Here is a 26003-nt window from a genome sequence, read left to right as displayed (position 1 = left end):
ACCACAGCGCTCAATTTCTATGCCAGTGGCTCCTTTCAGGGTTCCACAGGTGACCTCTGTGGGATATCGCAAGCCTCCATGCACAAATGCATCCATGAGGTCATGGACTCCATATTCGCAAAGGCACACAACTTTGTGCATTTCGCCTGGGATCAAGAAAGCCAGGAAGCAAGAGCACTGGGACTTTCCCAGACCTCAGGTATCCCAAAGGTGCAGGGTACTATCGACTGCACTCAAGTGGCACTCAGATCTCCATGGCAACAAGTGTTCAACTATATCAACCACAAGGGCTTTTACTCGCTGAATGTTCAGCTGGTGTGTGACAACCACAGATGCATCTTACAGGTCTGCCCACGGTTCCCAGGGTGTGTTCACGACTCCAACATTCTCAGTTGGTCACAGATCCCTGACGTCTTCCGGGGTCCACAGAGGCTGCAGGGATGGCTCCTCGGGGACAAGGGCTACCCACAGAGGACGTGACTGATGCCACCCATGTTGCAGCCTCGGTGTGCAGCAGAGAGAAGGTACAATGAGGCTCATGCCGCAACTCACACTTTGGTGGAACAAACCATCGGAATGTTAAAAATGAGGTTCCAGTGCCTGGACTGGTCTGGTGGAGCCCTGCAATATAGTCCACAGAGGGTGTCACACATCGATGTTGCCTGCTGCACCCTTCACAAGCTGGCACTGCAATGGTGCTGCAGTCTTCTTGGCCATGTATTCTGTGCAGCAGTCCCGGGCTGGAAGCACTGAGGGGTGTGCATGTGGCTGCCCTTTAGGTACGGCATGAGGAAGTGGCAAGGCAACAGCATGGCAGGCGAATTGGAGGCCGCCCATCAGTGAAATGGCATGTTTCCCGGGAATGCACGATTAATGGGGCGGGATTGGGATGATACTGTGTGGAAAGCCGCCATTGTGGCCAGCAGGTAAAATGTCCTTTTTCCCGCCTGCTACCACACTTAGTGCAATTCGGGGACGATTTGCCCAGTGTTTTGCAGGACAGGATTGTATAAATAGGTAGCAGAGAGCTTTAGCGGGCATATGGCAAGAGCATTTGCACCTAGCATGTTTCAGTGTAAAGCTGCTACAAATAAATTGCATGCAAGCGATCTTGGCAAAAATTACCCCAAGTCATTCTTATTCATAGGTGCATCAAAAAATTTCCAGGAAATTCCAGACCAATTTGTTTTATTGGTGTTGTTTGAGGGAAATCTGGTGGATAGCAGGCCTAAGGCACTCTCTTGTTTTTCAAATACAATAATGGTATCTAGGGGGAGGTGATGGTGTAATGGTATTGTCGCAGGGTTAGTAATCCAGAGACTCAGGGTAATGCTCAGGAGACCTGGGTCCAAATCCCACCACAGCTGATGATGGAATATGGATTCAATAAAAACCTGGAATTAAAAGTATAATGATGACCATGAAACCATTGTTGATTGTTGTAAAAACCCATCTGGTTCACTAATGTCCTTTAGGGAAGGAAATTGCTGTCCTTAGCTGGTTTGGCCCACATGTGACTCCAGACCCACAACAATGTAGTTGACTCTTAAATGCCCCCTGAAGAAGGGCAATTAGGGGCAGGTAATAAATGCTGGCCTAGCCAGTGACACCCATATCCTATGAATGAATATAAAAAAATATTTTCTATCCAGCTCGGAGAGCTGACAGGTCCTTGGTTTCACACATGAAAGACAGCACCTTTGCAAGTGCAACACCCCCTCAATTTTGCAGTGAAGTGTTGGCTTGGATTATGTGCTCAAATCAATTGCAAGAGTTTTTTGTTATTTATCTTCTAACAAAGAACCCAATCATTTTCACGGATGTATGCAACATTTTAAATGCCCAGGAAACAATTAAATATAAATTTGCTCAGAGAGTTTCTTGATGAACAGAGAACTATAACTGATCTTACTGCCTCAAGTCTTAATCAGCTTCTTAATTGGTTGCAATAAGCTCCCAAGCCCAGATCACCAGTTAACAGTCTCTAGTTTCACATTTGCATTTCAGTTAGACTTCAGAAAAATGGTCTTTGGCACCTTATGTGGGTTGGATAATAAAGATTCTTTTTCAAAGATTGAAAAAGTTGGTCATTGCTAAGTCTTTTTTACAGGGACTCTTCAGACTATGGTTAGCCCTTATGTTTAAAAGCCATTTCTATTGATGCCTGATACATGTTTTGAACCATTAACTGGCATAGTAAACATTAGCAAGATTAATTCAGCAGATCTATTTTTTTAAACTATGCTTATGTAACCTAAGTGTCCCACACAGCTTTATGGAAGAATGGTTTAAGTGTATGGACTGCTGTAGATCCTCACCTTGCTAGTAACACACCTAAATGCAAACATATATGCACACAAACACACATGCACACACATACCTGTACAATCAGAGCATCAAGTATGCCTGTCACACCTAAATTGGCAGTTTCTAGCAGGAATAGGCATGCAGCAAATGATGTATAAATAGCTCAAAACAAAAAGAAAAATTAAATCGAAAAATTCTCTAGGAAGAACTACAATCAATTACATCTGAGTCACACAAAGCATTATCAGGCTGTTTGGCAAACTCAACTCTGGTCATAATTACTTTAAACATGGTTAGAGGGACCAACATTCGCTTTATGAGTTGCATAAGGAGCCCTTTGAAAAGCAGGCAATTGCTGGTTCAACACAATGGGGAGGTTCAGGACAGGTTCCTCGGCCCATCCAAAGTGAGACAATTTGTGAACACTATGGGTATGCAGGAACAGACCAAAGGTCTGGAACTTTCAAAGACAACGGGTTTAGTAAGCGACAAAATGCTTTAAAATTGTGGATAAAGATTGTATCCATAAATGTGCGTAGCATTAAATCTACTACGCGATGTGTTGCGACCTTGGACTACCTTGCCAAGGTCAAAGCAGGTCGCTGTTTCTGCAGGAGTGTGCAATACCGCACCTCAGCTCCTACAGGCAATGGGCACGATGGTGGTCCCATGGGCCATCGATCTGGTCGGGAGGAAACGACTCTCATTCCTCCGGCCTGGGGATTCTGCTGCGCGGAGGCAACTTCACCGTCTCCCAGGTTAAGGAGGAGGTGGGCGGGCGCCTGCTCGTAGCAGACGTTATGTACAAGAATGCTCCACTCCAGTTAATTAACGTCTACGCCCCGGCACAAAAGGGTGGCGGCTGGCGGTTTTTCAGCAGCTCCCAGTGCTGCTGGCGACCTCCAGGCCGGTCATTCTGGGCGGTGACTCCAAATGCATCATTGATGTGGCTGGATGATTCAGCAGGGCCGACAGCAGATTGGACGCTACGTCCAGATCCCTGATGGAAACAGTAAAGGATGCCAAGCTGCATGATGTCTTCAGCAACCCTGCAGACGGAGTGCAGCATAGATACACCTGGTCACAGCCAGACGGGTCCATCTGTTCCAGAATAGACTTCCTGTTTGTGTCCCGCGCATTCACAGTCAGATCCACCGATGTCAAATCGGTGTTCTTCTCTGACTGCTGCCTCCTAATGGGTGACTGTCATTTACAGGAAGACCAGAGGATTGGCAGGGGGACATGGAAGCTGAACATGCAACTGCTGACCCCAGAGAACATTGAGGAACTCAAGAGGAATTACAAAGGTTGGAAAACCGTGAAACCCCTCTTTGAGTCCCTGACATGCTTGTGGGAAGCGATCAAGGGAAACATCAAGAGGTTTTTCATCCTCAAAGGCATCCAGAAAGTTAAAAAGGAACAGAGGGAAATGTCCCGACTCCAGAAAAACATGCAGAACCTGCTGCGGCTGCAGCCGATGGGGGTCAAAATCAAGGAGGACCTCCAAAAGGTGAACAGCCAGCAAGCCTCGCTCTTTGCCTCGGAGGCCTCCAAGATCATCTTCCGTTCCAGAGTCCGGTCCGTGGAGCAGGATGAGATGTGCTCACGTTTCGTCTTCCAAAAGGTACACAGAGAGAGCTCTGTGATTAGCAGCCTGAAGGAAGAAGATGGCTCAGTAAAGTCATCGCAGTCCGACATGTTGAGGATCAGCAAATCCTTTTATGCCGGATTGTATGACATGAAGCCCACAGACAGTGCGGCGTCTCAGTCCTTCCTGTCCTCTATCACGGGGGTCTTAGACAACAGTACATGGGAGAGTCTGGAAAAGCTGCCACCTCCTGACAAACTGACTAAGGCCCTTGAGTCCTTCAAGAAGAGCAAGACTCCTGGAAGTGACAGCTTACAGGCTGAGTTGTATTCGGCTCTGTGGGACTGGATTAGCCCAGACCTGCTGGAAGTGTACGAGAGTATGCTCCTGGCCGGCAGCATGTCAGAATCCATGAGGAAAGGCATCATCACCCTCATCTACAGGCAGAAGGGGGAAAGGGCGGAAATTAGAAATTGGCAACCCATTTCACTGTTGAATGTGGACTACAAGATTCTATCCAAGGTCATTGCCAATCGGGTCAAGTCTGCTCTGGAGTTGGTGATCCACCCTGACCAGACCTGCACTGTGCCGGGCAGGAAGATCACTGACAGCCTTGTGCAACTCAGGTATACGATTGTTTATGTACAGGACAGGGGTGTGGACACCTGCCTCATCAGCCTGGACCAGGAGAAGGCCTTTGACAGAATATCACACAAGGTGGATGTGCTCTCCAAAATGGGGTTTGGGGATGGAATCTGCAACTGGATCCAACTGCCCTACACTAACATCAGTAGTGCAGTCTCAAGCAATGGGTGGAAATTAGATAGTTTTCCAATTAAATCTGGAGTCAGGCAGGGCTGCCCTCTCTCCCCTGTCTTGTTTGAGTGTTGCACAGAATGCTTTTCTGAGTCCATCAGGAAGGATCTGGGCATAAGAGGAGTGACAATCCCAGGCAGAGGAGGCACTCAGGTCAAAGTCTCCCTGTACATGGACAATGTCGCCGTCTTCTGCTCGGATCTGCTGTCGGTGCGCAGACTGATCCACATCTGCGACCAGTTCGAACTGGCCTCGGGAGCCAAGGTAAATCGTGGGAAGAGTGAGGCCATGTTCTTTGGGAACTGGGCTGACCAATCCTTTGTCCCCTTCACCATTAGGGCTGACGGCCTGAAGTTAGAAACTGGAAGGAGCGAGTGGCTATGGTGGAAAGAAAAGTGGGCACGTGGGAGTGACGCTCCCTCTCCATTGCGGGTAAGAACCTGGTCATCAGGTGTGAGGCACTCTTGCTGTTGCTGTACGTGGCGCAGGTCTGGCCCATTCCTCACTCCTGCATGATGGCGATCACCCGAGCCATCTTTTGCTTTACCAGGAGGTCGAAAATGGATTGTGTCCGCAGGGACGCGATGTACAAGCCTCTAGATAAAGTGGGAGAAAACGTGCCCAAACAATCACCAATTAATACATTCTGAGTTGTAGCAAGTAACCTTATTAGCCAAGATGCAACAACCAGATGGTTGGTCTCAAATACGCCACAGAGAAGCAAACCAGTGCTACCAAAGCCATGGAACGCAGTATCAAAAAATTATGATAACATTGATAAAAGGTGACATAAAAACCTGCAGAAATTGATTTTACTTATATATAAAGTTGATTAAATTACACACCTTTCCTATTCAAAAATCAATATGCGTTTTGGTTATTTAGCATTAGAATCTTCATCCTAGTCCTTCCCACAGTTGCTACTAACGAGGTAAATTCTGCGGATGCTGCAAGTTTTCTTAGGATTTATTATTTACCAGTGGTAAGATTGCCTAATTTTAAAAAATCTCAAATTAACTAATGATATGCAAGAAATTTCTCCTTGTTTTGTTTGATTAGCAGAGTCCTATTGGAGGACTTTGTTCTGTTTTGTTCTCTGGGCTCTAACGTGCCACGCATTATTGGCTAGCTAAGAAGACATCAGCCGACCTTCTCTAAGGCTTCTGCCTGTGCACTGACAACACAACACTCAGAACAGAGTATTATTTTATGGTCTATTGTCCAATGAAAATGCTAATTACCTACACTTCCTTTCTTCTTGTTCTTGGTGATGCACTGCACTATGAACTTTATCCTTCAACTAGATTTCTCATTACAAAATATCACAACTAGGACACTTGCAATAGCAAATTATGGTATAATTTTTAATTGGGATCTCATCAGCATGGGCGAGTGCAACAGAAACTGTATGATAGGAATGACCTCAAATAAAAATTGTTGAAATTATAAAATATAGTAAATAGTCATATAGAAAACATCCAGGCAGGTGTTTCCTTTTTTTATCCGGCTTTAGTTCTGTTTCTTCTCAAAGTATAATCTGCATAGTCAAACCGATGACATCCTTCGGGAAGTAGAGAATAGCCACCAGCAAGGCACATGATGTAATTGTAACTGAATCTTGATGCATTTAGAATAGCATGATTCAAGGAATGCAAACTCTCAGCATCAATGTGCACGGCATCTTTAATTTAAAACTTTTTGTCCATGTTTAAATTTGAGTGAATCTCAATTTTTACTTTCCAGGTTCATCTTGGGAAAAAAGCTTTTTTGTCCAACATTGGAAAGTTTTTGAGAGAAAAGGTGGACTTTTCAGCTGGATTCACTGAACACCATGAAGTTTATTGTTCTTAATTATGCATCACCTTTAATATAAAATTGAAAAATCTTAAGGGGTTTCATGGTCCCAGACTTTCAACACCCCCGCTCCAAGGAATACTTGTGCTCCCATTGTTGATAGAGATGGAGTGCTATGCGAGAGGAGTGTCTTCAATTATACATTTTTTTGCTTAACATCACAACTTATATTTTTATTTAAATTCCCATGCTTTCCCATTAGGAGAGGGTTTTCAGCTGTTAACGTCTTGGCTCAAGCATTTGACAACTTTAAATCAGAAACCTTAACATTTCTCACTGACTAATCTCAATCGTGGAAGGGCAAGGTGGGCATACAATGACTGTTGCTCTCTTTTGGCAACATTAACTTTGACAAGTTCATGGTCATGGTATGTTTCCTATTGCAGAAGGTCCATGGCGTTCAACCCAAACACATGATAAAGATAACAGGGTCAGGGTGGAACAGCACAAACATGGTCGAAGCAGTATGGTTCCCAGGCTAACTAACATACTTCCCTAGCCAACAATATTTGAGAGGATTTAAATTCACAATGAATCTTGCTCTAGCGAAAATTCTCTTTCTTTATCAACCAGCCGGGCCCCAATGCTAAATCAGTGATGCCATTTTTTTTTTCGTCGACTTCCCAGGGAGAAATTTCAAGGTGTTGGCATTTAGCAAGTCATGCATTTGGCAGCTTCTGCCCCTTAGCTCCATTGCTCGCCTTTCTGTGGGTAAGGAAAGACTTGCAATCCGTTGCAATCCTGTTATAAATGACTTCCCTGACACCCGTCCTACATTTGTGGGACTTGCCGCCAGCTGTTGTTGCTATGATACCGTTTCTAAATTTATAACTTGGCGGGGGTTGAGTTTGAAATCATTTCACAGCAAGTCCATCACTGTGACGTCAGGGAAATTTGTTCAAACAGCGGTGTGATGGCTACCTGCAGTGGGCGAGTAGGATGACAAGTAAAGACAGCCTCCAGCAAATGACTCCATCCAGGCATGTTGCAGCAGGGGGACATTTCCAACAAGCGATACCGCTCGCTCTGGTCGGTGGATTTGATCAAGAGTCACGAAGCTTTGTTGAATGCAGCCAGGAGAGATGCTGCAATCTTGCTTAAGTCAATTGGAAACGCGTCCAAGCAATGGATCAGCAGACCCTCCAATATCCTGCTGCTGTACTACCGCTGGAAATGGGCTGATGCTCTTAACGATATCGTCAATCTGTACCGAAGGTAGGTAGGTAGGTCTTCAGGCGTTCGCATCTGTCGCTTTCATGTGTTTTTCGAGACGTTTGCAAAATATGTTACACGATGGCGTGACTCACTGTCAAAAGATACACTGAGGATGCATTCTAAAATCAAGGTTAGAGAGAGAGAGAAAAAAAAAATTAAAATCTGCCAGGACAATTGAGGCAGAGCTTCGGAGGGAGTTGACATTTGGAAATAGTAAAAGATGCTCTTCCTTGGATATGTGAAGTGGTTTCTTTTACACACCGGCAGATGTGTGATCACAGTAATGTCCGGGATTTGTCCACTCTTGCATTTGTTAACACCAGTGTGTCGAAAAGTTTCTAATGCTCTATTTTTGTTTTTTTTCCACAAAAATTATTCCTTATTTTTTAAATTCTTTGACATGCACGCTCTTGTTCCGAGGAGACTGGTTTATTTAACACTACAAGAGTATCAAGGGGAGTGCTGCAAGTGATATCTCCAAACCATTAAGAAAACTGTGGACTTCGTATCAGCGACGAATCTAAAATATTTATTGGGATTGGGGCTGTTAGTTCCCCAAGTTATGGAACCTTCTGATTGTAAATTAATTTAGTGCTCAAAATTGTGTTAATTGCAGAATGTCTGACAGATCACATAGAGTCTGGCGTACGATATTGAATGGGGTCAACACACATGTATGCGAGAGGTGACCTAGTTATTAGTAACTAACCAGGGGTTTGATCCGTAGCATTTGGTCGTTTACCATAAGTGCAGCGCCAATGCTTTGTAACAGCCTAGTTAATCTAAATAATTATCTGAAGTTTGCAATTTTCCAGTGTGCATTGATGTGAGGTTTTGTAGAATGGCTACTAATATTGTTCGTTGCTTAATACAGATGTTGGCGATTGCTATTGCCGCACGTGGAGTTGCAGCTGTCACATCTTTTCATGTTTCCTGTTCTGGAATATGTAGTTGACTGTTCCTAATCCGAGGATGATCGATATAGGGGACAGACACACCGAGCTTCCATTTACCGTAATTAGCCGATGGGCTGAATGGCCTCTTTCTGCGCAGTAACTTTTCAATGGTTCTATGGGATTGTTATAGGATATCAGGGTGGCGCAGGTTCAGGTGACGAATGTATTATAACTTTCCTGTGCTGATTTTCTTAGTGCGATGTATTTGACTCATTCCCGCAGCTTGTGACTTGCACAGGTGAGGGATGTTTTTGATTCCCACCCTGATGTGTGGGGGAGTGGTGCAGAACGGAGCTGCGCTCTAACAAAAATGATTTTTGCTTCCTTCTTCATCTATTGGATTATTCATTATCAAGTGCTCTAAATCTGCAACCCAGCTCCAGATAAATATGGAGGAAGAACAGGGGTTGAGTAAGTTGGGCCTGTACTCATTGGAGTTTAGAAGAATGAGAGGCAACCTTATTGAAACATATAAGATTCTTAGGGGTCTTGACAGGGAAGATGCTGAGAGGTTGTTTCCCCTTGTGGGAGAGTCTAGGACCAGAGCGTATAATCTCAGAGAAAGGAGTAGCCCATTTAAAACAGAGATGAGGAGGAATTTCTTCACTCAGAGGGTAATGAATCTGTGGAATTCTTTATCACAGAGGGCTGTAGAGGCTGGGTGGTTAAGTATATTCAAGGCTGAGATAGACAGATTTTAATCAGTAAGAGAATCAAGGTTTATGGGGAAAAGGCAGGAAAGTGGAGTCGAGGATTATCAGATCAGCCATGATCTCACTGAATGGAGGAGCAGACTCGATGGGTCAAATGGCCTACTTCTGCTCATACGCCTCATGGTCTTATGATTATTAATTGTGGGAATCAAACATATTCATAGAATTTGCCATTGCCTGGCGCTTGTAAGAGCATAAAAGATAGGAGCAGGAGGAGGCCATTCAGCCCTTCAAGCCTGCTTCGCCATTCAATGACATCGTGGCTGATCACAGAATCATAAAAAGTTTACAGCACAGAAAGAGGCCACTTGGTCTATTGTGTCGGCACTGGTCGAAAAACAAACCACCAAACCGAATCCCAGTTTCCGGCATTTGGTCCAAAGCCCAGCAGGTTACTTGAGGTGCACATCCCAATGCCAATGAGACACAAATGTTGGTTGTCACTTGTCAGCCCAAGCCTGGATGCTGCCTGGGTTCTGCTGTATGTTGACATGGACCCCAGGGTGACCAACTCTTGCAGAGAAAATTAAGGGACAGCCCTGCCATGGGGGTCCCAAGCTGTGAGAGCCAGGGGGTGGGAGGTGTGGCCGGAGCTGTGGGGCTGGTGGGCTGCCAGACCAACATTTAAACATCCCAATTACATGACAAACAACGTCCCGGCATCATACAGGCCGGGACATGGGACTGTGGTCTCAACTCCAGGAAAATAAGGAACGATGGTCACCCTGACATGGACTCCTTTGTAACTGAGGAGTTTTGAATGCTACAGAGTTGAAAGTAGAAATTTAAAGAAAATGGAAAGTTGGGAAACTGAGGTAAGTACAGCAAAAAGTCAAAGTCACCGTGTGTAAAGAGAAATTGGTTCAGATGTTTACACCTCTTTATTAACCTGTCCTTTTTCTTATTTAACCAATCTTTCAGCATTTTCTATTTTTACTGCAGAGGTAACAGGCTTCTCCCAATGAGATTAAAGCTGATAGAAAGTATTGCTCCAGAATAGTGGGTATGTTAAAAATAGTTTACGCGTTTTTACCCAACTTGCTTTTCAAAAAAATCTGGCTATAAATACCTGAGTAAATGATCGAAACGAGTACCGATATGCCATGGATCAGATCATCCTTGGAACATCCTTCAACATCCCAAGTTGGAACTGTCATCCACAGAAATAAACCACCAGGAGTTGTTGAAGAAGGTTGAGTGATTTCAGGTTTTCATTCATTACATTTTGGGGTAAAGATAAATCAGGCAGAGCTTTGAGGTTAGATACGTTTACAAGATAAATTTGAATATGGGAGGCTATCCTTTGCCCATGTAGAAAAAAATCTATGGACTCTCTTAAAGTACTGCAGCTTTTTGCTTTCACTGCCCTTTAGTTATTGTTTACATGAAGCCAAAAATTCTGGGTAAGAATGTTAAATGTTACTAGTTTGAATCTAGATCAGAAAAGAACGGGTTAGGGGGAAATTTAAAAAAATGCATTTACACAGCACCTTACAAAACATTTTACAGCCAATGGAGTTCTTTTGAAGTGTAGTCACTATTTGTAATATAGGAAACGTGACAGACAATATGCACGCAGCAAGCTCCCACAAACAGCAATGTGATGATGACCACAAGGGCTGTTTTTGTGATGTTGACTGAGGGATAAATAGCCAGGGCACCAGGGACAACTCCCCTGCTCTTCTTCAAAATAGTGCCATGGGATCTTTTACATCCACCTGAGAGAGCAGACAGGGCCTCAGTTTATCGTCTCAGCTGAATGATGACATCTCCGTCAATGCAGCACTCCCTCAGTACCACACTGGAGTGTCAGCCTAGATTTTTGTGCTTGACTTTTATGGAGCGCATCTTGAGCCCACAACCTTCTGATCCTGAGGCAAGGGTGTCACCAACCGAGCCACAGCTGAGAGAGGTGAAGAATGGGAAAAATAGAGCAGAATAACCAGTTTCAGGAGAGTGGAGGATGGAGGTAAAGGACAGGGCAAATAAGTGAACAAGAGAAAGAAGCAATTGAAGGGGAAAGGTGGGTATGACCTCTTTATATGATTGCTTATACTTTTTGTATATAGAATTTCATTTTTATTATACAGTGAGCTTCCATTATTAGAATAATATTTGCTGAAAAAATAACAGTGTATGAACACTGCATGTTTTATTAATACAACGCAAACAAAAATTGCTGGAGAAACTCAGCAGGTCTGACAGCATCTGTGGAGAGAAAGACAGAGTTAAAGTTTCGAGTCCATATGACTCTTCTTCAGAACTGTAATATTTCAAGTTATACGGACTTAAAAAGTTAACTCTGTCTTTCTCTCCACAGATGCTGTCAGGCCTGCTGAGTTTTTCCAGCAGTTTTTGTTTTTGTTTCAGATTCCCAGCATCCGCAGTATTTTGCTTTTACCTTAATGTTTTATTAATATGTTAATTGCCCAGCAACTTGTGACAAGGAAGAGATACTTTATTGACTGCAAATCAGCAAACTTGCTGGCCAATTCGCACTGCTCCATCATTAGCTTCTTGGAGATGGCAACTCGCTTTTTACCTCCTCTTGAGTTTCATGATGTTGCTGTTGCACATTATTTGGCCATTAAGCTCACCACAGAAAGTTGCCTCATAATTAACAGCATAAGCACCCATTAACTACCTGATGATAGTTAATTGTTAATGAATGTCAATCAATGTCTCTGGCCCAGAAAATGAACAATTAAAAATATGGAGTCTCATTCTTTCAGGTAGTTAATTATTGTGGGAGATTTTAAATGTCAAATTTTAATTTTCTTTTCTTACTTTTCCTTTCTGTTCCTTTTCTCTCTATCTTAATTCAGTATTTCTTTCTGTCTCTTTATTTATCTTTGTCTACATGATCTGACCTTGAGTACGCTAACCTTCCCAGTTTATTCCTTTGTTTATTTCTCAATGCTTAAATATGATTGGTTAAGAAGATACACTGTTGGTCCTCTCTTTCATTAAAGTCCCAGCTGCCTTGTTGCCCTTGCTATGCTGTAATCAGTTTGCATTTCCAGCAACTTACAGCAGAACAATTTTGAGCTGAAGGGTGCTGGATAGTCTAGCTAACCTAGCACATTATGAGAAACCCAATTCCACAATTTCTGTCCCATTTTGGATGGAGCTATTTATTATTGAGTAATTATATACAGCTCACTGAGTGATTTTGACATATATCCACCTATTAGCTCTTTAAGGTTTTTTAGCTCTTCCTGTCTCTTTGAGAATATTTTGCTTTTATGTTTACAGTCTGCAGTCTTTTTATTTCCAGATTACAGTCTTCCTCCCTTTTACTGCATTTCCAAAAGTTCCCACTGCTTGCCACTCACCTTTCTCTGACAGATATTTTAGAATCCATTTTCTTATCCATTTCATTTTGGATTATTTGGCTGATCAATTTAGGATCTTGCTTGCTCAGCCTGCATTTCCTAATCGTAAGTTCATAGATGGTACAGTACAACAAGAGGTCATTGGATCATCTTACCTGTGCGGGCTTGTTGAAAAAGCGATCCAATTAGCTCCACTCCCCTGTTTTATCCCCAACGCCATGCATTTTTACTCCTTGTCCCAATTCCTTTTTAAAAGTCATTATTGAAACTACTTCCACCACCCTTTCAGGCAGTGCATTTCAGATCACAAGAGGTTGCAAAAAAATTCCTCATGTCATCTCTGCCTCTTTTTCCAACCACCTGGATATCTGTGTCCTGTGGCAAAAGGTCATTGTAACAGGAGCTTAAGATGCAAAGGGAGCTATAAAGCTGAAGGAAGTTTTCTTTTATTTGTTCATTGGGTGCAAGTTGCTCTGGCAAGGCCAACATTTATTACCCATTCCTTCTTGCCCTTAGGAAGATGGTGGTGAGCTGCCTTCTTCAGCCTCTGCAGTTAGTGTGGTGTAGATACATCCACAGTGCTGTTAGGGAGGGAGTTTCATGAATTTGACCCAGTGGCATTGAAGGAATGGCAATATATTTCCAAGTAAGAATGGTGTGTGACTCTGAGAGGAAGTGGCAGGAAGTGGTGTTCGTATGTTGCAAGAAATGTTAGAGTGGCTGTGGAAAGGATTTGGAACACAGGGTGAGGACTTTAAACTCTGTACCTTGTGGGATCAGGAGCCAACATAGGTTAGCTGGAAAAAGGGAGAGTTTGAAATAATGAATGGGGCTTAGTCTGAAAATGATTCATGTTGTAGAATATTGAACAATATTGATTTAAGGTGTAGGATGGAAAATTGGCAAAGGAGACATTGAAATAGCCAGTCCAGAAGAGGCAACAGAGTCGATAGGATGGATCTGATGGAGGACCTGAGACATAAGTGGAAATGAGAGGCATTGCAAATGTGGACAGAATGGACAGGATGTGAGGTTTAAAGTTCAGCTCTCAGCCCATAATGCCAGGGCTGTGCATAGTCCGGGTCAGAGAGCGTTGAAGTAACTGGCATGAGATTTACATTGTGAACAACAACAATGTCTTTGGTCCTGATGTAAACCACCATTAGCTGTAGAGGTAATGCAAAAATTGAGAATTAGCCTGGAATGAGATTCCTATCTGACTCTATAATGTAACAAAGCTGAGAGATATGATACCCATTCAGGGAACCTCACTCACCCCTTATTCTTGAGGCTGTACACTCCAGTGCTGTGTAAAGCTAGACCTTAAAGTGGAAACTGCCAGCTGTGCTAGAACATTAAAATTTAACTTTCCCCAGCACATGTAGGGGGGAAAACTGCCAGCCCTCTAGGTATTTTCTGGAAGGTGGGTGGGCGGAGAACCATAAAACAATGAAGGAAGCCGGTGGGGGGGAGGGTGTGGGGTGGGGGGGAGTGCTCGTTGCCTTCTTGACGCCATGGAATTCCATCTGGGAACTTAAGGGCCTCTGCCCACCATTGCCGGCATTTACCAGTGGCTGGTGGGTTTTAGAGCTGTAATCCCAACAGTGGCCACCACTCCTGGTGGCACTGCTGAGAACGAAGAGCCACTAGTCCTCTGATTGAATGGCAGCTCTTGGAGGTGGGATCCTCTCTTTTAAAGGGATGGGAACTCCAGTGCCAGACAGTTAATTACCTGAAACAGCTGAGGCTGGGTTGTTCCTTACTCTACAGCCCATCTTCGAGACTCTCACCACTCCGACAAAATTCAGCCCTTAGAGTGTTTTTTACCATCTGCAATATTATCTCATCTATTGGATGCAGATGGTAGTGTGGTATAATGACATTCTTCAATATATCCAGCATTCTCTGAGTATTCTTCAATATAAAAATGGATCCAAGCTTACAAGGTAAGAGCTGACTCCCCAGTGCTTGTCAGGAAATCATTTGACCTATCATCCATTTCAATGAATCGTGTGACAAATTAAAATTGACTTTAAGGAGGCTACAATGCATTGTAAATAATTGCATCAACCTATATATGCAACAAAGTAAATATTAAAGTAAGGGACACATCCAGGGAGATGGTATTTCCATTATTAAGTACTTTTTGTTTAGAACTAGTATTACTTACTAAAAATGGCAAAAGTCATTCAATTGAATGATTTTCTTGATTAACAGGGAAAACAACAAAATAGTAATTGTTTACCTTCTTAACAAGTGATTTTTTAAAATATACTAAAATAAGAAGTGAATACTCTGTAGTAAATCATATACAACATTTACCTCTAGGTTTTGGAATGAATTCTATCAATCTTAATACTATCAATTAATTTCTTCCATGTCAATATATGTGTGGCAGTTTGACTGACTACTTTCCCTTGGTATTGCAACTCCCAACTAGAATTAGCTTCATCTTATCTTTTGATCTTTTCTCTTGAGATTACTTATTTACATTGTACATCAAAAATGTCATGCTTTAGCTTCATCTGAAAGCACGATAAGCTTACCTTACAACAAAGTAATTCCAATTCTTGTTTAGGAATTCTTGAATGCTATTGTTCAAATTTTTCAATTTCTTGCCAGTTTACCTCTAGACAGCATCTTTCCTGCAAAGCCATTTTTCCATTGACTGCAATGCATTTATCTAAAGGATTATGATTTTAACAAACCAGGCTGAATTTTTTGACATTCATTGGGCCAGACAATAACACCCCAATTTCCTTCCTTGCCGATGAGCCCTTTCTCCATTTTATCCAACCACTTAAATAGACGTGCACCTTTCTTATCTATTCAGGCTAATTCAATGTCCCCAAGGCAATGGCCTAGATACAATTCCTGTGTTTGTAACATGAGCTTGGGAAGCTGACCATCTTACGTCATCCTATTTGTTACTAACACAATGAACCGTTGTGGCTATTTTATTTTCCATTTTTGATCTGTATCATATTTCAATAAAGTATGTATTTCTTCACACTTTGATGGGATTAAACAGTTTTAGTTTACTGGAGTTACCATCCAAATGCTTTTTTCAAACATTGCTCAGACCTCGCAAACGTTTTGTGTAGTCACATCTTTATTTACCATCTGATACAGTTTGTTACAGCAACAATCAACCTGGTGTGATTTAATACACGCATAAGGCTTTATTTCATTAAATCGCAAAACAAGATTATGTTTGGCATTAGTATAAGGTAAGATTGTAATCTTTGAATGAAACAGGAACATGACATTCTGTAATGCCCAATGAAATCAATAGACCTTCGCACTGTAAGGGAACCAAAGGATGTGGGGATCAAGCAGAAAAGTGGAGTTGAGGTCAAAGCTATGAGCTTATTGAATGGAGGAGCAGGCTCGTGAGTCCATATGGCCTCTCCCTGTTCCTATTTCTTGTATAAATAAGTAGTTTTGAGAGAACATATCAGAAGCTAATACAATAATAACTTCAGTTCTAAAATGCAATACAGTGGAAGATTGTGTTGCACACAAAAGTTGCCACAACACAAATAATAATAGTATTAAATGGTAGAACTTAATCAAGGTCTCCAAGCTTCATTAAGTAAGGAAAAATCGATTCATCCATTGTGTCCACCTCTTTATAATAGAACAATTTTAAATAATTTGATCAAAAGTAAAGGATTACTATTTTCACACACTATATACCTTACTATTCTCAGACCCCTACTGAAGTAAGGGTATAATTGTTTGGGTTTTGTCTCATTTTTTATTTGCTTTTAGAAAGAAGTAACTTACATTTATATAAACAAAAACAGAATTACCTGGAAAAACTCCAGTTTTTCCAGGTAATTCTGTTTTTGTTTTTGTTTTGGATTTCCAGCATCCGCAGTTTTTTTGTTTTTATATACATTTATATAATGTCATTTGTGCCCTCAACCACATCCCAAAGTTCCTCGCAGCCAAATTATTTTTTTATTTTTTCATGGAACGTGAACGTCGCTGGCTGGGCCAGCATTTGTTGCCAATCCCTAATTGCCCTTGAGAAGGTGAGGGTGAGCCACCTGCTTGAACTGTTGCAGTGCATTTGATGCAGGTACACCCACAGTGCTGTTAGGAGGGTAGTTCCAATATTTTGATCCAAACAGCATGGAAGGAACAGCAATACAGTTCCACGTCAGGATGGTGTGTGACTTGAGGGTGTTTTGCAGGTGGTGGTGTTCCCATGTATCTGCCGTCCTTGCCCTTATAGCTGAGCGTGCAAGTTTGGCGGGTTATTACTTTTGATTTGCATTCCAGTGGTTATGTAGGCAAATGTGGCAGTTATTTTTCACACAGTAAGGTCCCACACACATCAATGCTATAACCGACCAGTTAATCTGTTTTCCTGGTGTGGGCTGAGGAATGAATTGCCCTGTTTTTCTTCCGTTTGTGCCATTGGGTTCATTCCATCCACCTGTAAACATTGGCCTGAACTTTCAGGATGGAGGGCCCTGCCAACTCCAGCAACCCCACCACCTACCCTACCCCCCCCCCCCAACCCCTGCCATTTTACAGTCTAACAAGCATTGACTGGCATAATGCATGACTTCTGCCCTCACTCGGGAGAAAGTCCCACCTTGGAGAGCTGCCAGCCAATAACATTGGCCAGCAGCAGCCCAGGCATGGCAGTGCTGGTCAGAAGAGGCACTGCAGGGGGCAGCCTGGAACTCAGTACCAGGACTCAGAGGACAGGTGAGTGGAAGGGGTCCCAGAGTGGGGAGGGTAGGCAACATCTGGGGGAGGGGGGGGTCACAAGAGGGCACTCGGGGTCTTGGGGGATAAGCTGGACTACTGGAAGTCACTGGGCGCCCAAGATTGAACTCAGTTTATTTCTGGGTTTCACCCTCTGAGCTGTCATCCACCCGCCAGCCTAAAATTGAGGCTGGGCGGGAAAAGGCCCTTAAGAGGTCACTAAGTGGCCATGTAAGGGCCTTAATTGGGGCAAGGGTGGGCTTCCTGTCTGAGGCTCTGCCCGTCCCTCTGTAAAATCGTTACCAGGTAGGGGCGGACAGGAACCCAGCAGAAATCTCGTCCATGCAATTTCATGCTCTCCACCACCAACCCCACCACCCCCCCACACCCCCCCAACAACCTCAAAACTCGCCGGATGGGGAGTATACAATTCTGCCCCTTGATTGGCCTTTGTCTCACCTGAAAAATGGCAACACTAGCTAGACGCTATAGCTTAATGTTGCACAGAAGTGTCAGCTGTGATTATGGAAGAGCCTTATGACTGCCAGTGCACTAAATGAAACAACTTTCAGGCAGGTCTTTGAATGGGCACCCAGCATTCCTGCCCAAAGGGATGAAAACACAAATGATGATCCTCCACTGGTTTTTGAATCAACTGCAGCTTTCCAGGAGAAACGTGTGAAATATGCATAGCAAGTCCTGGTCTCATTTGTCCAGGCCTTGAGAGGCCTAACCAGCCATCCTTAACAAAACCATTGAAAACTTCTCCCGAGAGAGTTTAAAAAAACTATTGGTGGCCCCTGAAGGAGCCGGACTGCTCTTCCAAGCCCCACGTGGATCTTTGCTGCCTGGTACCAGCCCATTCTCTGAAAAGCTGAAGCAAAATAAATAAAAATTGCTGAAAGTGTACAGAAAGTCAGTCAGCATCTATGGAGAAAAATGAAGGGTCGACATTTTAGGAAATCCTTTTCCAGCTGAGGTTATGGGCCTTTCCCTGCCCATCATTTTCATATGATTGCATGACACCACTCAACTTTTTTTTTTGACATATCTAGTGGGCGTATTGGCTGAAAATGTTGTTCAATCATTCATTTGAAAGTTCTCTTGTGTAAATTAGCACTGTGAATAAAGGATACACAAGAAGCAAAGTAATCATCACATCAATGAAATAGGATATAAATATTCCAACCATACAGTTATTAATTTTTCTGAAATTGGAAGCCATTTTCTGTTATTGTATATAGATGGAATGGTACAGAATCTGCAGAAGCCACCAATAGCATCTCCACACTTCGACGAAACTGGAGCGGAAAAGTATACGAGCTCCATCGAAAAGGTGTTACTGATATTGAACTGAATTCTATTGAGCAGCAACATGTGAAGTTTATCTCTGAATTCATATATTTACAAAAAAAAAATCTACGACATGCAGCAGTCACCACTGAGGTAAGAAACTATCACCGTCAAAGCTATTTTTATTAAATTTGTTTGCAACATAAACATATTGCCACCTATAAATTCCAATTCTATTCACCATGTCCGACAACTGGAGCCAGCAAGGATTTAATTAATAGCTGTTCCTAACGTGCTGACTGCAGAAAAGACACCATGCTCTAGATTGGAGTTCAAGGTCTTAATCACAACATCCATTAATAATATTGCTGAATTTGGGATTGCAACAAAGGCACCTCACAACCAAGAACTTTGGAGTAGCTTTTCCATGGTTTTCTGTAGCTGGTCAGATGGTAATCCATCGTCATGCAGGTGTGGGTTGTGAACTCCATATATACAATGTAGAATGCTTATAGTACATTTTCAAATGACTGCATGAACTACTGATGTTGAGCTACCAAGTTGCTTTTATTGACAAGCACATCAAATGCAAACCCAAATGCTTAGGAGTGATTGGAGCCCTCAAGTTGTCTGTCCAACCAACAGGCTGTGGCTCTTTGAATTCTACCAGTATTTTGCTTCTCCTGAACCATGCTGTTTACCAAGGCCTGTAACTCACTAACTGAGAAATGGCACCTGGTGGGTAGGGAGTCTATTAACCTGATGCATAAAAGCATCACAACTGTATGGAATAGGCTGGATGGACCAGCTGGTCTTTTCTTGCCTTCCAGTTTTCATATTTTATAATAATAAACTGAAGTCAGTTTATTTTGGAATACAGCAACTTGTAGTCAATGTGTGGCGAGATTTACTTTGAAGGATTTTGATGTCAGTAGCATAACTTTCTGAGTGAATTAATGTGCTAGTTTCAATTATTCCAGGAAACAGATATATTTATGTTTAAGCTACCACTGGCGGAATGCATGATGTGGGTGTTGAGTCCGGATATTGAACTCTGCCACTTCCTCCTAAGTTCTAGAATATTGGCTGTAATGCCCCTTGAAAAATTGAAACAACTACAATATTATACTGTGGTCCTACTTGTGAAATGTGACTGTGATTAAGGAAATAAAACATGATAAACAAAGGATGATATTATCCATAGGCTTGAAAGACTTCTGCCCACATTCCCTTCTATTACATATATACTTAGAATCTCCCCTCTTTAACCCGAGTCAAGATCATATCTTAAGTCACTCCCCCTCCAGTTTGTTTGTGTGTGCAGCCTTGTTGTGTCACATGCTGTTCCAAGGTAGCCATCCTGTTTCTATTCTTCTACCGATACCTCTATATAACAAATCATTAGGAGGTACCCAAGAGCTGCATGATGTACATTCCTGGCTAATTCCTCTCACTCCCCAGGTGGTCATCCATCACTTTACACATTTGTTGAGATTTGTGAACTTGCCGTAATGAAATATTGTTCACTTTCTATAGCCCAAATGTAACTGGGGTCAAACGTCATGCTCTCCCAGTTTGCAACATGAAGCTGAGATCATTTTAACTTCAAGGTCTTACTTCCTTATTTAAATAAGTTAGGCCCAACTCCTCTGCCAAACCTGGTATCATTGAGGACCTGGCAGATGGAAGCAGGCAAGTGTAGCAGGCAGCTGCTGCCAGGACCTGTGAAAACTGTCCCCAGGCAATAAAGGTATCGCTAGGTGGGGGAGCTGGAGGAGGAGTGCCTGATGTCATTCCTGGGAAGAGGGAAGCCTGGGGTAGGGAAGACCCTAGGTATCCTTGAAGGGCCTGGAAGAGCTTTTTTTTTTTTAATTTAGCCTCTTCAGCCTGCTGCTTCTTGGTATCTGTAGTTGCTGGTGAGGTGAGCACCAGGTACTGACATCGATGAAAGTGTGCTAAAATGACACTGAGGTCTGAAGCCATTCTCAGACCCCAACTTTATCATTTCAGTTAGGCCTGCACCTTGCCTAGGATGAGACACTGTCTGAATTGCACCAATAGAAGTAGCATCAGGCTGCCATGATTTTAACCCCATACTGCCCCATTTTCCTCAGGGTGGTTAAAGTCAGGGCTATTGAACCAGTAGCCTTCAGCAGCTGGATAATTTTCTCCTTTTAAATGCTCAGACTGAGACTGAGTCACTTATTCCATTATATTATAAGAAGGTTCCCGTACATCTGGTAAACTAGATCTCAGCAGAAAGAGAAGAATCCTTTGTACTGCAAATTACTGAAATGGGGGGTTTTATTTTCAGCAATCTAACAAACATAAAAACAGGAATGCAACAAACAATTTGCATCTTCCCTTCATTATTTACAACAGGAATTGATACATATGCATAACAAAGAAAGTCGGACTGTTGGGAGCTGCATTTCCAAATCCAATGCTGGTATGTTCATTTGTTTTATTTTCCTTAATAGCGCTATGGTCTTTTCTTTAGATAAATGAAGAGGTATTGGGTTTCCCCAGAGGCATTAAACATAAAAAAGACTAACAAAAGTGCACCCCTGTTTAGAAGGGCGCAACTGATAAAAAAAAAACTTAAACAGTAACATTAATTGCTCTATCCATCAAACACTTACCGGTCACAGGTCTCAAACATACCGGTGAACATGTGCTCTCTTGCTCAGGGGTCACCCAGGCCTGGACAAAGCCACAGAAGAGAGGCAAGCAAACACAGTGACCATCCCCAAGGGCCGCATCAAACCAGACTAGCCATATTTTGTTCTGGTTGCGTTCAAATCACTGGTTTCTGCACCATTGTCTTGACTGCTGGCAGGTCTCCTTCTTTCAGTTTTCTTCTAATGATTCTGACTCATGATGTAAATATGGGTCTCAAAGCAACCAGCAGCCTTCAGATACCTCGCCAAAGTGAACAGTGATCAGGTTTTCCAAATTGTGAGATAAGCATTAAGACCGACCGGAAGATCACATGTGAACTTTGCTGCAGGAGTCAATAGAGAGAAGGGGGAGGGGATAGGGTTAGAAGCTGTGGGTTGGAAAAGAGGGATATGGGGAAAGTAGAGTGGAGAGGAGGGGGAGGTGGATAGAGGTGGGGGTTTGGAATGGGAAAGAGAGAAGAACTGGGGAAGGAGAATCAGGAAGGGGGAAGAAATGAGTGAGAACCATGAGGGTGAGGATCCAAGATGCTAAGCAGTAGAGAAAATCTATTCATTGTATGCTGTTCAATACGGGTTTGGGGAAGCTGGAGGTTGGTGACATAGGAATAAGTTAGCTAGTACCTTTCAATTGGTGGGAGCACCTGTAGAAAGAGCCAGCATGCTGCTCAGAAGTGTTGCATGCAAGGAGTTACCATGCTGCTCAGAAGGGAAGGCATTCATGTGTTGCTGACAGCCAACTGAAGCAAAGAGAATTTCAGAAAAGTGGCACCTAGGAGTAGGCAGTTTTATTGAGATCAGGATGAATTGCAATTCTAGGTCTTGTGTGAGTCTGACACTATCTGTCCAGTGGATGAGGCAGGAGAATATGTTACTTAACAGTTGGGAGTTTACAAGTTGGGCCAGGAGTGGAGGATGGGTCCAATGTACTTGTTAGAGGGGAGGGTGTGTTGGAAAAGCTGAGGAAATGAGTGGTTGAATCAGGGCAAAGTAGCTACTTATAATCTATTATCTGTGCGTCATAGCGTGCAAGGAAGAATCAGCTATCAGGGTGGGGTGGATGGGGAGTTGAGAGAGCTGTTAGGCAATAAATTTTATGAAAATAAGTTATTCCTGGTTTTAAACACAACTTATTACCTTCCAGACTTACCTAAGCTCAATAGCTGCTAGCTATCACTAGGGAGTTTAGGTTACACTCTATCAACAATTGGTAGCCAGAGCCTGCAGACGAAAACATATTTTTTTAACACACTATTTATTAACAGTTATTATTTTAGCAGCTAGTGTTAAGTGACTGAAAAGCCCTTTTATAACACCACTTCCAGGCTTAACAGATTCCTGCAGTTAAATTTTACCACTTTTATAATGGGTTTAGCCATAGACAAGAGCCTTACGTGAGCATTTTCAATGCATGTTAAAATGGAATTTTGAACCTGCTCCACAATTCCAACAAATAATAGATACATGTCAAAAACATTCTTTCCTTTTTTTCCTTTTCAAGAGTCCTTATTCTGCGTATTTCCAGAATCACTGGTCTGTTTGGAAATGTTCTGCAAAGATGTTTTGGAGGTCTCTGAGGAACTATACAAGAACTCTGTCTATGTGCTGGAATCAAATGCACCAGTTCTGCCTGATCCTGACCAGGAATGGTGGAAAATAAATCTTCCAGATTGGATACAGTATGTCAGTAGGGTGTTGCCTGCATTAGACGACACAATTATCAGTATTCGGAATATAACACATCAATTTCTAGAATATTTTAAAACAACCTCTATTGCTTGTAGCCTGAAGAGCCATCCAGATGTGGGGTACTACATCAGCGACTACGGTTTCAAAGAGGCGTACATGAAAAAAGTGTGGCGCCTGTAATAGATGTGCAGAAAGTTATATAAATAGGATAAATAATTTGTGCAAGAGCGTGAGATAAGGTTGGAAGTAATTAAAATGGGGAAAGAGAAATAAAAAACAGGTCAGCCCTTTTTTCTTTGATCTCATCCCAAAACAGGATCGAGGGAAGAGTGTGGAAGAGAATTAATGTATCATCTTGGAAATTGATACAACACAATTAGTGGAGCTGAACTTTTATTAGTTGCCCTTCAAATTAAGTTAAAATACCAGGGTCCATATTTTCAAATGATCAAATGTATCAAGTTAGTTGTTAAATCCGTTAACTTGTCTTAATTTATCAAGTTAGTTATTAAATCCATTAACTTGTCTGACACAAACTTTCGACAAATTGAATAATTTAACTTTATGTTTGTTCATTTTTTAAAAATTGTAGCTGTCTGCCTAGAACATGATTCATTAATAATTCCGATTTCCTTTATTCAAATGCTGTTTTGGATTTGGATGTGTAATTACAGCTTCTACAGGACATCTAAAATGACAAGATAATTCTGGTTATCAGATTGAAGGCTTAGAAGACAGATTTTACCTTATGGTCAATGATTCCCCGTTCAACCATATGTCATGACTGTACTACCAGTGACATATCAAAATCTAGTTGAAGGTTGTTCAAAATATATGTGTCAGAGGATATGTAGCTTGTGTCACTCATGCTCATCAAAAATTATCTATAAATGATTGCATAATACTAGTACTCACTGACAACTTACATACTCACCAAATTCATGATGGTTTTACAAAATTGAATGTAGGATGATTTTCTTCCACTGTAATTCTGTGAAATACCTTATGGAATAATTGTATGTGATTCTTATGTACAAAGAAACTGTCAAGTGGAGCTATTGTGCATATATTGTTGCCTCAAAGTAAAACACAAAGTTAGATGTTGATTCATTAAATACTTGTGTGTTAAAGTGCATTTAAAGTTTGTCTTTTAAGTCTTTGCCGTTTTCCTGAAATGATTCATTTTAGAATGTGACATTAGCTAGCTCAATTAGTCTAGGTGAAGTTTTAATTACTCAGCTTGGGACAACTTTACATAGGGCAGGATATTGAGGTCGGCAAGTGGGGGGTGGGGGGGGTGGGGGTGGGGTGGGGAGCCTGCTCGCTGAGGCGTAAAATGAAGCGGGATGACATCGGGCAGAACTCCTGACATCACCCCGCATCATTTCAATTTTCAGGTTGGTGGGGGCACAGCTGAATCAACTGTGCACCTGCCGATTTGCCAATGGCCAATTAAGGCCATTTAAAAACTAATTGAACCAGTTAAAGGACCTACCCGTCCAATTTTAAGGTTGGTGGGCAGGCTGGGAACCCTGGCGGGCTTCAGAAAAAGCGTGAAAACCTCATCCATGGGCAGAATGAGGTTTCATGTAGGTTTTTAAAAATTTAATAAAAGTTTAATTAAAAGTGATGGACATGTCCCAACTCATGTGACACTGTCACATGAGGGGACATGTCAGGGAAATTTTATTTTTCTACATTTAGCATTCTTAAATTTGGCGCCGATCTCCCTGAGGCAGCACTTAGCCTCAGGGACATGAGTGCACTCTTTCTCGCACATGCGCAAAAGAGCACACTCCCGGCTGAGGGATTCCCCCACCCTTGCCTGCACAGGGAGCGCATAGCACTTCCTGGCGGACATCTCGCTGGGCCAGCCTTAATTTACCTGCCCACGTAAAATGGTGGCCGGCCCCTATCGGGGGCACCAATTGGAGGCACGCCCGCTCCTGAACATTCCCCCCGCCCACCCCCACCCCCTAACCGACGTGGGGAAAATTCTGCCCATGGTTTCTTGGTGATTTTAACAAGAACAGCAGATAACAAATTATTTCTATTTGCTCTGATACAATTAAGTACCGCTTCCAAAAAATGTCTTTGATGTGGATTCTTTGCCTTGGTTTAAATAGGTGAATGGAAACAGGTTGTATGAAATATTGCACTGTAAAATTTGTTTAGTTATTTAATGGCAATAATTATTTCACTTTTATCTTTCATTGATGAGCATTGGTGTAATGTTGGCTCTATTTTCTTTATATCTTAGAATTCTTGCATAAGATCGGGAAGATCTGAAGAAATAGGAGCAGGAGAAGGCCATTTGGTCCCCCTAGCCTGCTCGACCATTCAATGAGATCATAGCTGATCTGAATGAACTTTACTTTCCTTCCTGCGCCCCCCCAACCCCATAAGCTTTGACTCCAATGTAGACCAAAAACCTGTCTAACATGGCCTTGGATATATTAAGTGACCCGGCCTCCTCTGCTCTCTGGGAAGAGAATTCCAAAGACTAATGACACTCTGGGAGAAGGAATTCCTCCTTCTAAATAAGAGCCACCTTATTTTTAGATTGTGCTTCCTGGTTCTAGATTGCCCCCATAAGGGGAAACATCCTCACAGCACTTACCCTGTCAAGCCGCCTCGATCTTGTATGCTTGAATAAGATCACCTCTCATTCTTCGAAACTCCAATAAGTATGGGCCCATACTGCTCAATCTTTCCTCATAAGACAACCCCTTCATCCCAGGATTTGGCTGAGCGAACATCCTCTGAACTGTTTCCAAGGCAAGTATGTCCCTCCTTAAGTGAGGAGACCAAAACTGTGCACAGTACTCTAGTTG

The 26003-nt window shown here is 42.5% G+C and overlaps 1 protein-coding gene across 1 annotated transcript; it reads left to right on the top strand.

Moving 5' to 3' along the window:
* Positions 1–7464: 7464 nt before the first annotated feature.
* Positions 7465–24293, top strand: LOC121287313. Its single transcript, XM_041205089.1, has 4 exons — positions 7465–7780; positions 18754–18955; positions 21185–21251; positions 22982–24293. Exons 1-4 carry the CDS (start codon positions 7548–7550, stop codon positions 23347–23349), a joined length of 870 nt encoding a protein of 289 aa, XP_041061023.1. The 5' UTR covers positions 7465–7547; the 3' UTR covers positions 23350–24293.
* The last annotated feature ends 1710 nt before the right edge of the window (positions 24294–26003 follow it).

This window comes from Carcharodon carcharias, chromosome 14 (genome assembly GCF_017639515.1).
Source record: "Carcharodon carcharias isolate sCarCar2 chromosome 14, sCarCar2.pri, whole genome shotgun sequence".
NCBI classification, from domain to species: domain Eukaryota; kingdom Metazoa; phylum Chordata; class Chondrichthyes; order Lamniformes; family Lamnidae; genus Carcharodon; species Carcharodon carcharias.
The sequence above is the reverse complement of the archived record's forward strand: the minus strand, read 5'-3'. Positions and strand labels throughout refer to the sequence as shown.